This window comes from Mirounga leonina, unplaced genomic scaffold (genome assembly GCF_011800145.1).
Source record: "Mirounga leonina isolate KUSES-001 unplaced genomic scaffold, KU_Mleo_1.0 Mir_150, whole genome shotgun sequence".
NCBI lineage: Eukaryota > Metazoa > Chordata > Mammalia > Carnivora > Phocidae > Mirounga > Mirounga leonina.
This window is the reverse complement of record NW_023270374.1, coordinates 37364247-37378933: the sequence shown is the minus strand read 5'-3', so window position 1 is coordinate 37378933 and position 14687 is coordinate 37364247. Positions and strand designations below refer to the sequence as shown.

Below are 14687 nucleotides of genomic sequence, written 5' to 3'. Positions count from 1 at the left end.
ATTCCACTATACAGATCTCCAGCAATGTCTTCAACCCTGCTTTTGTTGATGGGCATCTGACTTGTTTCTAGTTCTTGGCTCCCACGAACGGTGCTACCCTGAGCCATGTCCTGCACATGACTTGGGGAATGAATGAATGCCTTCCTGCTGAGTCAATACCCAGGATTTGAATCACTGGGTCAGGAGGTATGAGGGAGTTCAAGGTTAGCAGAGCCTGCCAGTCAGGGTCGCACAGGAGTTGGGCTAGTCTGCACTTCCCCTGGCAGGCGTATCAAGGGCCTGTTACTCCACATCCCCAACAACAATTGGTATCATTCATGGTCTGATATTAGCCGTTCTGGTCACCATGCAGTAGAGAGAATTCAAGGGGTCCGTCAGCTGGAATGGGAAAGAATCGCATTCTTATTTTTACAGACCTACACCATCACTTAGCATTGGCTTCCATTAGGAAGGAAGGCCATGAAACATAGCACAAGAGAATCTGTAATTTTATCATTGGTAGGAATCACTGATATGATAATATTCCATGGCAGTGGTGACAGAGATCACAAAATAAAATATTTTCACTTATCACTACTTTGAAACCATTATTCTTTGCAAGGTAATATCTTTTGTAAGAGGACATGCTACTATGTGGCAAATTCTTTTAATATTTAGATAACTATATTTCAAAATAACTTATTTTCTCTGTAATCCTATATATTTTATCTTATGCACATAAAAACATTTGAGGAGGAGGCTCAGAGGGTAGCGCTGTTTTCACGCCTTGGGGACACAGTGGTCTTGGTGGTCGGGGGACAGAGGAGACTTCTGCTGTCTGCTTTCTCACGTGGCCTCCTGATCCTTCTCCCCCTCCAGCTTTCTTCGGGAAGTATCTTAATGAATACAATGGCTCCTATGTGCCGCCTGGCTGGAAGGAGTGGGTCGGCCTCCTTAAAAATTCCCGTTTTTATAACTACACGCTCTGTCGGAACGGGGTGAAGGAGAAGCACGGCTTTGACTACTCCAAGGTAAGTCCTGCCTGTCCCTGGCCGGGGGACAGTTAGGAGCGCGACCCGGGAGCTGAACTACCTGGCTTACTGACAGTGACGCTAACTTAAATGAGTGACCTCAAGCAGCCTACGTGCACCTCTGCTTCTCCATGTGTTCATCTCTTAAATAATAGTCTGTGTCTGAGAGTATTGGTCACAGGATGCTGGAGCAGAGTATTCTTAGAGGAAGTGTGCATACAGACAGTCCAGTCCAGTTCAGTGAATGTTCACCAACCCAACAGGCACATGTCACCAGCACATGGTAGGTCAAGAAGCAGACTATCACCGCCAGCCCCCAAAGCCCCCTCACGTAACTCCTCCCACCAACCGCCCTCCCACAGGGACGGCCACAGCTCAGCCTTGCAGCGTGACACCCTCATTCTGCATCCAGCTCCTTTGGCTTCACACCACATTGAGACCCATCCTTGCTGTCTCGGGGCGGGGTGGGGCGTAGATCCTCCACTCTCGTTGTGTGGTGTTCCACTGTATGAGTGTACCTCAGTGTATGTGTTTGTTCCCGTGTCGTAGTTTTTCTAGTCCTACTAATTTGTCTGATATGAGACAGAGTGCACAGATCTGACATGGAAAGCTCGGGGAATTCTCACATATGGGTGGGCCACCCCGGCCAAGATATAAAGCATTTCTAGCCCCCAGAACACTCCCTTGTACACCTTTCCAGTCAAAACTTCCACCCCTGAGGTAACCTCGATTCCAACTTCCATCACCACAGATTAGTTTTGCCTGTTCTAGAACCTCATGTCAATGGAATCATGTTGTATGGGCTCTTTTGGGTCGGGACTTTTTTCACTTAGCCTAACGGCTGCGACAGTCCTCCATGTGCCTGCACGTCATCAGCCGCGTGGTCCCCTCGTGCTGCGTAGCGATGTTGTGTAGACTGCAGGTGTGAATCCGCTCAACCCCTGATAGACATTTTGGCTGTCTCCAGTGGGGGCCTGTTATGAATGAGGCTGCTGTGAACATCCTTACACACAGCTTTGAGTAGACATAGGTACTCCTTTCTTTCGGTTACACACCTGCGAGGAGAACCCCTGGGACACAGGATAGGTTCTGTGGTTGAACCAGTTGACAGCCCCAGCCAGGAATGTTATAAGGGTTCCAGTTCCTCCACGTTCCTCATCAACACTGGTACTGTCTTTTTTAGTATTCTCTTGTACCAGGGTATAGTGGTATTTCATTGTCGTGTTATCAGAAAGGTTTTTGAGGACCAGGTAAGTTAATACCCATAGAGCATCAGAAGAGCCCCTTCTATACAGTAATACTCAATACATGGTAGTTCAGATCAGGACAACAAACTTTCTCTGTAGAGGGCCATATACTAAATATGTTACAGTTACAAGCCGTACGGTGTACGGTCTCTGTTGCAACTACTTAAGTCGCCATTGTCGTGTAAAAGCCGCCATAGGTGATGTGTACACAAATAAGCACGGCTCGTTTCAATAAAACTTTATTTATAAAAACAGGCAGTGGGCCTGGTTTGGCCCGCGGGCTATAGTGTGCTGATTCTTGGCTTAAATGAGGGGGAGGGGGAAGGAGGAAGGAGGAGGAGGAGGAGGAGGAGGAGGATGGGAGACCAACAGTGAGGTCTCATCTAAACTTTCCATTAAAAAAAATCCGGAGACTAGCAAATATCCCTGTCCCAGCTAAATCTTCAAAGCCAGCTCTTGCATCCCCCTGCAGCTTTCTTGATCCATTCTTCAACCCCCCACCCCCACCCCACAACGTTCTTCCTTTCTCTCTCCCTTCCCCACTGTCACTGCCACCAGCCCTCGGCCTGGCTGACTGTCACAAGCAGGGCTCTCTGGGTTAGTGTTGATGATTCCTCGGGGCTCCCCTCCCTAGTTCATCTCTCTCTGAATCACTACACAAGGTCCCCCGCAGGCAGAAGTCACCAGGGGACAGGCAGTCCCACACACAGGATAGCAAGCTGGGAGAAGGGGGCACAGTAGGGAGTGGTGGGGACTATGGAGAATGTATCTGTCTAAGAGGGGGCGGCCAACTCAGATCAGGCCTGTCAGTCCCATGTAGAAATGTGGGCCCAAGATGGCCAGGTTTTCTGATATTTCAGCAGAAGCTACAAATTTATGTGTTTTTCCCTGTGAAATCTCCTGATTTTTAAAGATTGGCGGCTAATTCAGACTCTTCTAACATCCTGCGTGAATCAAGTTTGCCTGAGGGCGGGCGCCTGGGTGGCTCAGTCGGTTAGGTGACTGCCTTCGGCTCAGGTCATGATCCCAGGGTCCTGGGATCGAGTCCCGCATCAGGCTCCCCGCTCTGCAGGGAGCCTGCTTCTCCCTCTCCCTCTCCCACTCCCCCTGCTTGTGTTCCCTCTCTCGCTGTGTCTCTCTGTCAAATAAATAATAAAAATAAAATCTTTAAAAAAAAAAAAATGTTTGCCTGAGGGCCAGACCTGACCCATGGATGCGCGGCCTTCACAACGCACTGTGCTGTTCTTCTGCCCACTGCCCTCCAGGGACTGTGCAGTCAGTTTCTCCCTTGGAGGCAGAGGACTGGGGTTCGGAGCCCCACCTCAACACATTATGTGCCTTGGTTATGCTCCCTACTCCTAAGGGGCTCATTTCCCAAATCTGGAAAATGGGCACACCCCTGCCTACGTAATAATGTGCATACACATGCACACACACACACACCAGCCCCATCTCCTATTTCAGCATCCCCAGTATGAGCCAGTTCAACCAGACCAGCCTTGTTGGTTATTACAACCATCTCCAAATCTTTACTAGTGCTCTCCCGCCCTGAACTAATCCAAGTCTTATCCATCTTCTCTTCCATGAATCCTTCCCCGGGTGCCCTAGACTACAGGATTTATCCTTTCTTGGATCAGACTGACCTCTCTCAACTGCTTGGGAACAGAAACTCAGCTCAAAGTGGCTCAACTGAAAAGGAAACATATCAGCCGATTTAGCTAGTCCAACAGTAATGGCATCAGACACAGCTGGATCCAGGGGCTCAAACAAAATCTTTAGGTGGTGGTTTCTCCTCTAAGCTGTTTTCTTCTCTTCAGTGCCATTTACAGTCCCTCCCCCTCCCTCTCTGTCCTCCCCATCTTTCCCCTTCCCTTCCTCTCCCTCCAGCCTCTCACCTTCCTGCCCAGCTGCAAGTGAGGGAGTCTCCTTCCCAGGGTTCTTAGCAAGTCTCATTGCATCTCACTGGCTCTGGATCAGTCACATGTCTGCCCCTGAGCCAGTCAGTGTGGTCAGGGAGGGAGGCAGTGTCTCAATGGGCTGTAGTCACACGCTCCACTCCTGAACCAGAGATAGGGACAGTGGGAGCCCCGCCCTGGAGCCAGACCCTGGACATCAGCTGAGAATAGAGCCCATATGAAAATGGAGAGTTTCCACAGAAGAAAGCTAAGCAGTTGCTCAATGGCCTAAAAACACCCTATCCCACTCCCCTTCGGGGAACACCGGCACATTTGGGGATCCCTCCTGCCTTTGATAGGGGATCACCACTGATGTGTCCCCTCACTGAGTCTGATCAGTTTAGGCCCCGGTGGCAGAAACCACATGTGACATCACCTGGGCAGCACTGCGCCCCTCGCTCTGTGTCTCACTCTGCACAGAGCAGGCCTCCATTCCCTCCCAGGTGAACTAATTCCAAAGTCCTGGTGGGGGGATTTCTAAGCTAGAAACACAAATTGTAGTGTCTTAGGGCTAAACACGCTGCTTCTCTCCTCCCAGACTCAACACGGGAAGATCCTCCAAAACCTAGAGAAATCCACTCTGTCCTCGTTAAAATTCCTCACCATGTCCATGCCTGGTCTCAGAGCAGCCCTGTAATCAAGTTATCCAGGGACACTCAGAGTCCCTTTGGGGCTGAGGACGGGACACACAGTGGCTGTTCTTTCACCCTGTTTCCTGCCACAGACACAGCTCCCCCGTGAATGAGAGCAACCCCGTGGGAGGATTCCTGGGCCCCCTGTTAGTGGAGGCCTGGGAACAGGGGGATGGGGGCCCCTTTGGAGTCAGAGCTGGCACAGGTCCAGGGTTGAGACCTGAGGCGGGCAGCGGGCAATGGGGGCCAGAGTGAGCTGGGCATTTCCGTGGGGGCAGAGCCGGGGAGCCCATGCTCCAGCAGCCTGAGGGGTGAGATGCCTCCACCAGGATTCATTGCTGGCCTCCGTGGCTTCAGCAGGAGGCCCAGCTGGGGAAGAAGTTACGGTCCTTCCCTAGTTCCTTCAAAAGGCCCTTTGAGGACTCTGTCCTGAGTCACTATTCCCAAGGCCAGATGCCCTGGAAAGGGTCCTGATGGCAAAGTGGAGAGAGAGGCAGCAATGGCAAGAGAGGAACGATAAAGCGCACGCGCTGATGGCCCGGGAGGGTTGGGGAAGGTGAGACTGGCGGCGGGAGGGGGCTAGGAATGACAGGGTCAGGTCGCAGAAGAGGCCTCCAGGTGGGGAGTAGACAAGGCCCAGGTGGTGGGAAGGCCCTGAGGGGTGGCGGTCTCTGTAAACTTGAACGGGACCCTTTGATCCAGCATTTGTCCTGCTGTGTTCTGGAGAAGCCTCCTTCGTAGGCAGGAGGGGAACTGGCTCGGCTGTTGCTTGCAGCTTTGTTACTGAAAGAAATCAACGAAGGCCACCAATGCAGGAAGTGATTAAATGACCACAAAGGAACCCTACCCTGGAGGATTCTAGAAAAAGACAAGGGGGTTCTGTGTGATGGCTTTACATCAAAAGGGCTTTGGACATAGGGCTGAAGCCAAGCGCAGGCTGCAGAGAGAGCTCCTCCAGGCCCCTGCTCAGATGTCACCTTCCTAGACCACCGTGTGTCAAGGGCACCCCCCCAACTCACCTCCCCCCCCAGCTGATCACCACTGATGCACCACACCTGTGTGGAGCACTGGTTCACTTTATGTCTGTCTCCTCGCTTTAGAATACAAGGCCCTTGAAGGCAGGCGTGTGGGTTCGTTGTATTCACTGCTGTGTTTGTTGAATGATTAAATGAATATGCACAGTATGATCTGATCAATGTAAAAAAAAAGATGCATAAAGCAATACTATAACACATGTAACAACACATCTGAAAAAGTACTTCCTGGTGAGGGGCAAGAGGGGCCAAGATCAGAAGCAGGGGTGAGGAGTGATGAAAGGGAACCAGATTTGTTTGTACTGTTTTCATCTTCACGTGGAAAGCACAGGCGTGTGATTCTTGAGGAATAATGAGTAGCACTCACTTAGACGTAACATGCAGCAGATCTGTTGAAATCCTTCTACATGATACAGAATTACCCCTTGCATTTCTCACCATAGCCTACACCGTATATGCTGTTACTCTTCAAAACCAGCACATAAGGAAACTGAGGCATAGAGAGGCTAAGGAACGAGGCCACACAGCTAGTTAAGTGGTAAAGCTTAGGATTCAAACCCAGGCCATCTGGCTTCCAAATCCATTCTCTGAACTAGGGCCCGTGGGCCAAGTCCTGCCCACCGAGTGTTTCTGTCTAACCTTTGAGCTTAGAGTGGTTTTTACAGTTTTAACTTGTTGAAAAAAATCAAAAGAGCAGCTTCCGTGACAAGTGAAAATGACATGAAATTTACAATTTAGCAGGCCTCTAGTTCTGCGGCAGCGCAGACATGCCCATTCATCTACACGGTGGCTGTTCGTCCTACAGTGACAGTGAGCAGTAGCTGCAGCTGCGACATCTGGCCTGCTAAGCCTCGCACATTTCCTAGCTGACCCTTTACAGAAACGGTTTGTTGATGCTTAGTGTAAACTACCATATACTCATTAAGAATTTTGTTTGTGAGGGAAAAGCGATGGGGCAGACAAAAAATACAAAGGCTTGAGGTCTCGCTCTGAGTGCATGGCTTGTTAGTTCTGTGACCTCAGTTTCCCCCTCTGTCAAATGGGCACGAAGTCCATTTCTCAGAGTTGCTGTGAAGGTCAGTTGAGCAAACATGTGACAGTAATCAGAGCCAGTGTTCATTGTGGGTTTTCTCAGTGCCGGGCTCCTTGCTGAGTGCTTTATTCATTTGTCAAATGCTCCCACCACCATCTGAAGAAGGGACTCTTATCGGGCCCATTTTTTAGATGCAGAGACTGAGATGCAGAAAGGTGAGTGGTTGGCCCACAGATAGCAGGTGATAAAGCTGGGGTGCGAACCCAGAGTTTCTGACTCCAGAGCCCTCAGCTTCATGAAATACGACTGCTCCTTAAAGGGATACGAATCTCTTTTGAACACAAACTGCTGTAGAAGCTTCCACAGGGGTGGGACCAGCACTATGATCCAGAATAAAAGTTAGACCTGCTGCCCAGGGAGCCAGTGGCTCAGAATAAGAGACCCTCTGTTACAGCTTGACTTGCCAAGTGAAGAGAATATCAAGAGGTAGGCTTAAGGGCTGCCCCCTGGGGGGGCGGGGGCAGCCGCCCTTCTCTGCCTCCCCATCCCTGCTCTCAAACCAAGTCTCAGAAGCAAAGCCATCGTTCTCAAGGCACAGCCCTAAAGCAGCTCATGTGGGCTTCCCAAGCAGAAAGTTTAGTCCTGGAAGCCAGGAGACCCCAGTTTGGGGGATGCTCTGAGGAATTTGGGGTGAGCTGGCTTATCTCACCCAAGTTCAGACAAGAGGTAGAACCACAGGCTTCCATGGGGCAGAAATGTGAGGATCTCCCAGGGTACACCCATGGGACGCATTTCTCCGGGCACCCAGGGCCAGGCAAGAAGAGGAACTTGCCATCATGCCAGTTGTGGTCCCGTCTCTTGTCCTTACAGTCTCTGTCCCCCACCCCCAGCAGCCAGAAGTAATCCGAAGCGAGTGAAAACCTCCTGCCCCTCCCAGGTCCCCTGCCTTCTTTTCGATAATGAGAATGCTTTTCCACAACCAGCACAGGACTGTGATCACCATGGGGACGGGGACCTGTGACCACATCCCAAGCCCTTAACAGGAAGCCTGGCACCCTGGGAACAGGCACCCAACAAGTATTTGTTAAGTGAGCACATAAATGAGAAACAGCGGCAAAAGCCAAGCCTGAAGAACGAGGCAGGGCTTGAGACGGGCCAGCCTGTCCTGTCACCGAGGTCCCCAGGAGCACGCCCCACACCCCACAGGCTTCCTCGGCTAAATGACCAGTTGGAGGAAATGGACACTTTTGCCCAGAGCCACAGGGTAACAATCTCCAGGGATGCACTGGGTTCCTCTTGGTTTACTGATCAAAGTCAGTCGGAGGTCACAATGGAGAAGGGGGATCCTGCTGTGGCTGCTAAGCTCCAGCTAGGAGCAAAGTCCCCAGAAGCTGACATCACCACCCACCTGCATGGGCGCGGCTGGGAGGGCATCCGGGGCAGTCTAACCCCTCACCTAGGAGAGCGGGAATGGGCCTGGCGCAGGGCTGAAGGGGGCAGAGAGGAGAGTTCCTCATAATCTATCAGCTGATCTCCAGGTTCTAGAAAATTCATCTTTTAGCCTCCCCTGTCTCACCTTTCCTGTTAACAACCCCCATCCCTGATTCTTCCTGGCTGACCCCCGGCACCCAGCTCAGCTTGTCCAGCACTTAGCACTCCTGCCTTCACCCTGACATTTTCTTTCTCCTGGACACCCACCCCCCCGTACCCTTCACTCAAACCAGAAACCAGGTGGCAGGGTGTGAGGGGGGGCAGGGGGGGCAGGGGGAGGCGACTTCCCCCCTCCCCCACATGCAGCCAATGGACACATCCTGTCTAGTGAATCTGCTCCCAGCCATGACTGGACAATGCCACCACCACCCTGGCCCAGGTCCCTTTATCCCTCACTCTGATGCCCGGATGCTCACGTCCTGTGGCCAGAGAGATGGTGTGTCCTCATGGGCCAGCCTGGGGCTCACCACCCACCCCTGGAGTCAGGGCGGTGTCCCCTTCAATCCACATGGATGACTGGGGTGGGGGAGGGTGTGCAGCGTGCCAGATGCTGCCCCCGGCAGAGGTCGGCAGAGCCTGAACTGGCGCCAGAGTGGCTTTGAGGAGGACCCAGGAGGGCGGGTGCCCTCAGGTATGCGGAAAATCTGCCACACCACCAAGACAGCCAACGTTAGCCGACTTGTCAAGAGCTGGCTACGCGCAGGGCACCATGTCAAGGGCTTTTCACCTCCAAGCACTTGCAACCCTCCTGGCAGCCTGGAGAGGCAGACCCGGTCCTCACAGAACACACGTTTCGGAGCATGCGATACCATGATATCACAGGCCATAGGAGCCCCCGGGTCACCCTCCTGGGCCCCTTTCCTGGCCTGCCCCGCGCCCTCCCCGGGAGGAAACCAGCCCCCTGCTGCTCCCTGGACGCCTTTGTTCTACTGTTGCATATGCAGATGTCTCAAACAATATGTTTTGTGCGGTTTTCGCCTGTATACACGTGGTGTTGCGTTGTGCAGGTCCTTCCACAGCCTGCTTTTCTCACCCAGGGCCGGGCCGGTAAGGTCTGTCCATATCAATCCAAGTGGCTCAAGTTTGTTCTTTCTGGATGCTGTATCATTGCATTAGGGATGTTCCTGGTGGCTTTTTAAAAAAACATGTTTAATCACAACCACGTAGGCATGTCGGTCCACAATCAAGCAGTGAGGATGGGTTTCTTACAGAGAGCGGCAGTCCCCCCCGTGGCTCCGCACCAGCCCGAGACACCATTCCCTTGCTCATTGATTGTCTCTCTGCCCCTGGACGATCGGCCCCAGGGGGGCAGGGATTATCTGGGTCACTGCAGTGCCCCAGCTCCTCACAAGTTCTCCCGTCTCTCCCCACACCCCAGGACTACCTGACAGACCTCATCACCAATGACAGCGTGAGCTTCTTCCGCACGTCCAAGAAGATGTACCCACACCGGCCCGTCCTAATGGTCATCAGCCACGCGGCCCCCCACGGCCCCGAGGACTCCGCCCCCCAATACTCACGCCTCTTCCCCAACGCGTCCCAGCACATGTAAGCTTCGGTACCCTGCCCGCAGGGCCGCTGGGTGGTGTGAAGGTGGGAGGGTTGGGCTGTGGATGGTAATGGCACGACCGTGATGGAGCTGTGCCTTGTCTCAAATCCTCCTGGTGCAAAGAACCCAGGAACGCATTGCCCACCTGTGGGACACCGGACGGATGTTGTTAAGTTGGGACCCTCGTCCTCCCCCCTAGAGGTCTGTGCGTGCAGTGCGGTATAATGGGTTTCCTTTGTGATCCTGTGTTTTTTGTTTCATGCATTTTAAATCATTTTGAGAAGTGGTCTGTAGCTTCATCAGACTATGAATATATTAAGCAGCCTTTCCTGAGCTGTTGACCATGTGGCAGGCTCTGTGCTGAGTCCTTACATTGCACCAAATCCCTGAATATTCACAACAACCCTCAAAGTATTATGTATCCATTCCTGCATAACAAATTACCCTGACATTGAGCAGCTAAAAACAAACGTGTATTAGGTCACAGTGTGTGTGAGTCAGGCACCTGGGAGTGGCCTGTCTGGAAGGTTCTAGCGCAGGGTCTCCTGAGGTTCTAATCCAGCTGTCGGCCAGGGCTACAGCCACCTGCGGCCAGCCCGGGGCTCACAGGGCGGCTCCTCGACCAGCCAGCCTCTTCGGAGGGTTGTTTGGGTGTCCTCACCGCATGCCAAACAGCTGGCTTCTCCAGAGCAAATGATCTCAGATGAAGGAATGGATTGGGGGCCTGGCATAGACAGAGAGAGGTTGAGATGGAAGCCGGAGTCTTTTGTGACCTAATCTAAAAGTGACACACCATCCCTGTGCCATATTCTCTTGGTCGCACCGACCAATGCTGCCAGTGTGGGAGGGGCAGCACAGGGTGTGAATGCCAGGAAGGGGGGGCCGTCGAGAGCTATCGTGGAGGCTGCCTACCACACCTGGCATTCCCATTCCACAGATGAGGAGACCGAGGCACAGAGAGGCGAGGTAACTTGCAGCCGGGAAACTGCAGAGCCAGATTCAGATCCTGCCCCCAGCCGCACCTGCCATCTCTCTGCCCACCCGTCCTGTCCTCCTCCCTCCAGCTGGCTAGTAAATCTCTCTGGAAAGTTCTCTTCCTGCCTCCAGCCACCTCCCGCTTAGCAGTGATACCCAGCAGCCCTTGCTGTGACATTGGGGCGACAAGGACAGGGCAATTTGGAATCCGCCTGAATATTCCGGGTGTTTAATTGTCATTATAATCAGACTGCGTTGCCCTCCTCATCCCCTGGCTGTAATTACTTTCTGACAGTGCCCAGAGTGGCTCCGAGAGGATGGGGCCGTGTGCTCACCTCCCGATCCCCTGGTCTTCGGGGAGGAGAGTGGACAGATGGTGAGCCGCATTCCAGGGGCCACGGCGCTGCCTCGCTCCCCAGCCGGCAGCCCTGCCTCTCTGCACACCTGACTTGCGGGCACGCTCCTCCGCCGGGGACACCAGCTGCCCCCACCAGCGGCTCCCCGCGGCGGGAGGAGGCGGGTGCGCAGCTCAGTCCCACCTAGGGAGCCACCGGGGCTGGGGGGGCAGGTGGGCTTCGCTTCCGCAGCTTCTCCTTTAAAAGAGGCGCTGGCATCCCTCCTCCCCAGCAGCAGTTTCATGAGATTGTTTGACATTGCCTGCTCATTTATTTTCCCTTTGAAATGAAAATTATAGAAATTGAACATGAGTAACGCCTGCTATTACTTACGCAAAGAACCCCCGTTGCCTTATTAGGGGCATGTTTGGAAGGCTCTCCTATCTCTGGGGTATAATCATTTCCAAAACAAAACCAAAAACCAGAAACTTCTGCAGCTGGGCTATTTAATTATGACAGTCAAGGGGGGTGAGGAGGGGACAGGGCCCTGCTGGTGGGTCAGAGTTCCAGATCTTTCGATCCGGAGGCTCCTGTCAGACTGCCACCCAGTCAAGCCTGGTGTCCCGTTCTTGATGTGGGCCCCGTGGGCTCTCCCAGATGCTGCCTGATGCAGCGTCGTCCCGCTCCACCTGCCCGGGACCCCATCCCGCTCCCTGCCCCACATACCTGTGCACACACACAAGGATGCAAACAGACACACACAGACACATGCACACACGGATGTACAAACATACATGAAAATACAAATTAGATACACACGTAGATACCCAGACACACACACATACAACCACACACAAACACGCAGACATGCACACACGGAAAATACAAAGACACACACAGAGAGACACCCCAACCCCCACCAGCCCCCAGAGCTCCCTTTGAGTGTGGCGTCCGACTGTGGGCTCATGGGCCTCTCGTCACCCATGGGAGCCAGGCCGCACTGACAGCCTGGAGGTGGTGGGTGTCAGGGCCCTCGCCCCCTCCTGGGGACTCCAACTGCACAGTGAGAGGCTGGAGGGCACGTCCTTCTTCCCCCCCACCCCCACTGCTGCCCCCAGCAGAGAGGAGGGGATGCTCGCCTTCAGGCCCTGTTGTGAACACACCACACATTCCTCAGATTCTTGCGGAGGTGAGGCTTTCCCCTCTTTGTTCCGCAAGCGGCTGGGTTCTTGTGAAAATGGGACCCTGGAGGAGACTGGCCTCCTGCAGGTGACCAGCAAGCTGGCACTGGCCTGAGAAGGTCCCCAGGCCCTGCACACTCCGGATCTGAGATCCTGCTCCGAAAGAGGTCTCCGAGAAGGGGCTTTTGGAAATCCTTCCACTGCAGACTCCTGACAAACTCACCCCTCACTGCTCTCGAGGGCAGACACCAGCCTAATAGAATCTAGTAGATTCAGGGATGATTGCTCAAAATTGCATCCTGGAATCCGGCCCCTTGGGCCTCCAGGAACAATTTTCCCATACCACCAAACAGCTCTGAGGGCGTGTCTGCACAGCCCCTGCCCCCAGCAGTCCCCTTCCAGTTCCTCGGGGCTGGGGGGAGGCTTGTTCCTAGGAATGTTCTACATGCAGGGTCAGGCCCTAAGCCGGCCCACAGGAGAGCCAGACCTCTGCTCTTAATCAAAGGAGGCCAGGGGGGCCGGGCTGGATTTAGCAGCGGGAGACCAGCCAGGGACTCAAAGCAAAGTCCAGGAGGAATCTCAAGGCTTGTGATTCACCCCCACACTACATAGCAACGGTCTCCATAACTGTCAGGCCGCCCAAAGCCGCAGCATCATCACCTCTCCCCGAACATTCTGATACTCTGATATCCGAGAGGCTGCAGAGGTCCTGGTGGGCCAGGGGAGGCGCTAGGGGGCTTTCTGCCCTCTCTGCAAGGCCTGGTCGCCCGCCCTCACTCCCTGCTCGCCACCCCTTGCCCCCTTCCTAGCCATTTTGAAAAGCCTTTTGTCTTCAGGCAGTGGAAACACAACCTTTATTTTCAGCTTTGACTGGGAAGGGGGTCAGATGTGAGGGGAACCAGACCAGCACGAGGGATGTCACATTTTGTGGGGTGAATAGGATGCTTCCTATCAGCGGTGTACCCCACCCAGGATACCCCGCACGTTGGTGGGGTGTGCTGGAGCTGAGATCCCAGGGCCTGGCGTGAGCTGAGGAGACCAGAGGTGCTCCTGGTTTGGGACAGAGCACTAGATGACTAGAATCACCTGGCAACTTCCAAAACCATGAACCACATTAACCTGCGTGTTTCAGCTGCTCCATCCTCCAGCAGGAGTGTCTTGGCCAAAGTGATGGCCGGACACGTACGGATGGGATGGTCTCCAGACAGGCCCGCGTGTCAGGGAGGTGATTATGTTACGGTGGCAGTGGGCGACCATATCCACTCCTAGAGTTCAGAGCCCGGCTCTCCTTTGGCAAGTTAGTCCCCTTGCTGGGCCTCGGTGTGTTCGTTGGGGCAGGAAACATGGCACTTGCTCCCAGGGTGGTGAGTGGTGATGAGATCGTAGGAGGTGAACCCTCCGAGCTGCGCCCAGTACGTGGAATGTGGTCAGAGCTCCGAAGAAATCAGAGGTTCTGGTGATTTGTTCAGTATGGTGAGTCATCACAGCAGACCCCACGGCAGAAGTCACCCCCTGCCTGCACTGCCTGCTCTGTGAGACTGTGGCCAGGTCCCCTCTGTTTCCTCTTCAGTAACTGGGAGATGAGAAGAAACGGGAAGAGTAATTGTGACAAATGTACATTCGGGCACCATCCTCACGTTTTCGGCCATGCATCCATGACTATTACTGACCTGATTTTTTAGCCAACGTCCCTTTTCTTTTTTTTTTTTTAACCAAAACCTATTGCAAAAGGAAGCTCTCTAGTCGTGCTTTAACCACAATAACCCTCCCTTGCCCGAGGTAACTGAAAAATCAAAGCAAGGCTAGGAAATCTGAGTGGGGGGCTGTGCCTGCTGGAGGCTCTGGACCTGAGCCTGTCCCCCTCTTAAGAAAGAGAGCAGAGCAAATTCCAGGGAGGTGTTAGGGGACTCACACCAGACTGAGACTGGGGCCTGATGCTGTGGGCTGGCTGGCAGAGCTGAGCTGGGAGGGACTGATGTTCTCACTGTGCAGCTCCCGGTCACTTAAGGCAGGGTGACCCCCGGTCCTCCCGCGTGCACACCATGCACTGGAGAAACGCTGACATAAGGTTTAGCAGAGCCCTGATGCACCGCCACGGCTTCCCCAGATGGGCACTCAAGCAGTGCAGGAGGCTGCTCCCCCCGAGGCACGGGGGGCTGGGGACTTGGGGGCCTGGAGGCCTGGGGACCTGGGAGGCCAGGGAACTGGGAACTTGGGGACCTGGAGGCCTGGGGACCTGGGAGCT

General features: G+C 53.8%; 1 protein-coding gene across 3 annotated transcripts in view; it reads left to right on the top strand.

The window, feature by feature from the left end:
* The window catches only part of SULF2 (sulfatase 2), a 116064-nt gene that overhangs the window by 77844 nt on the left and 23533 nt on the right, over nt 1-14687 (top strand). For all 3 annotated transcript variants that reach the window (XM_035006504.1, XM_035006502.1, XM_035006503.1), the window contains exons 4-5: nt 859-1010; nt 9781-9950. In XM_035006504.1, coding sequence (XP_034862395.1) covers nt 859-1010; nt 9781-9950 — 322 coding nt within the window. The remainder of the gene's footprint in view (nt 1-858; nt 1011-9780; nt 9951-14687) is intronic.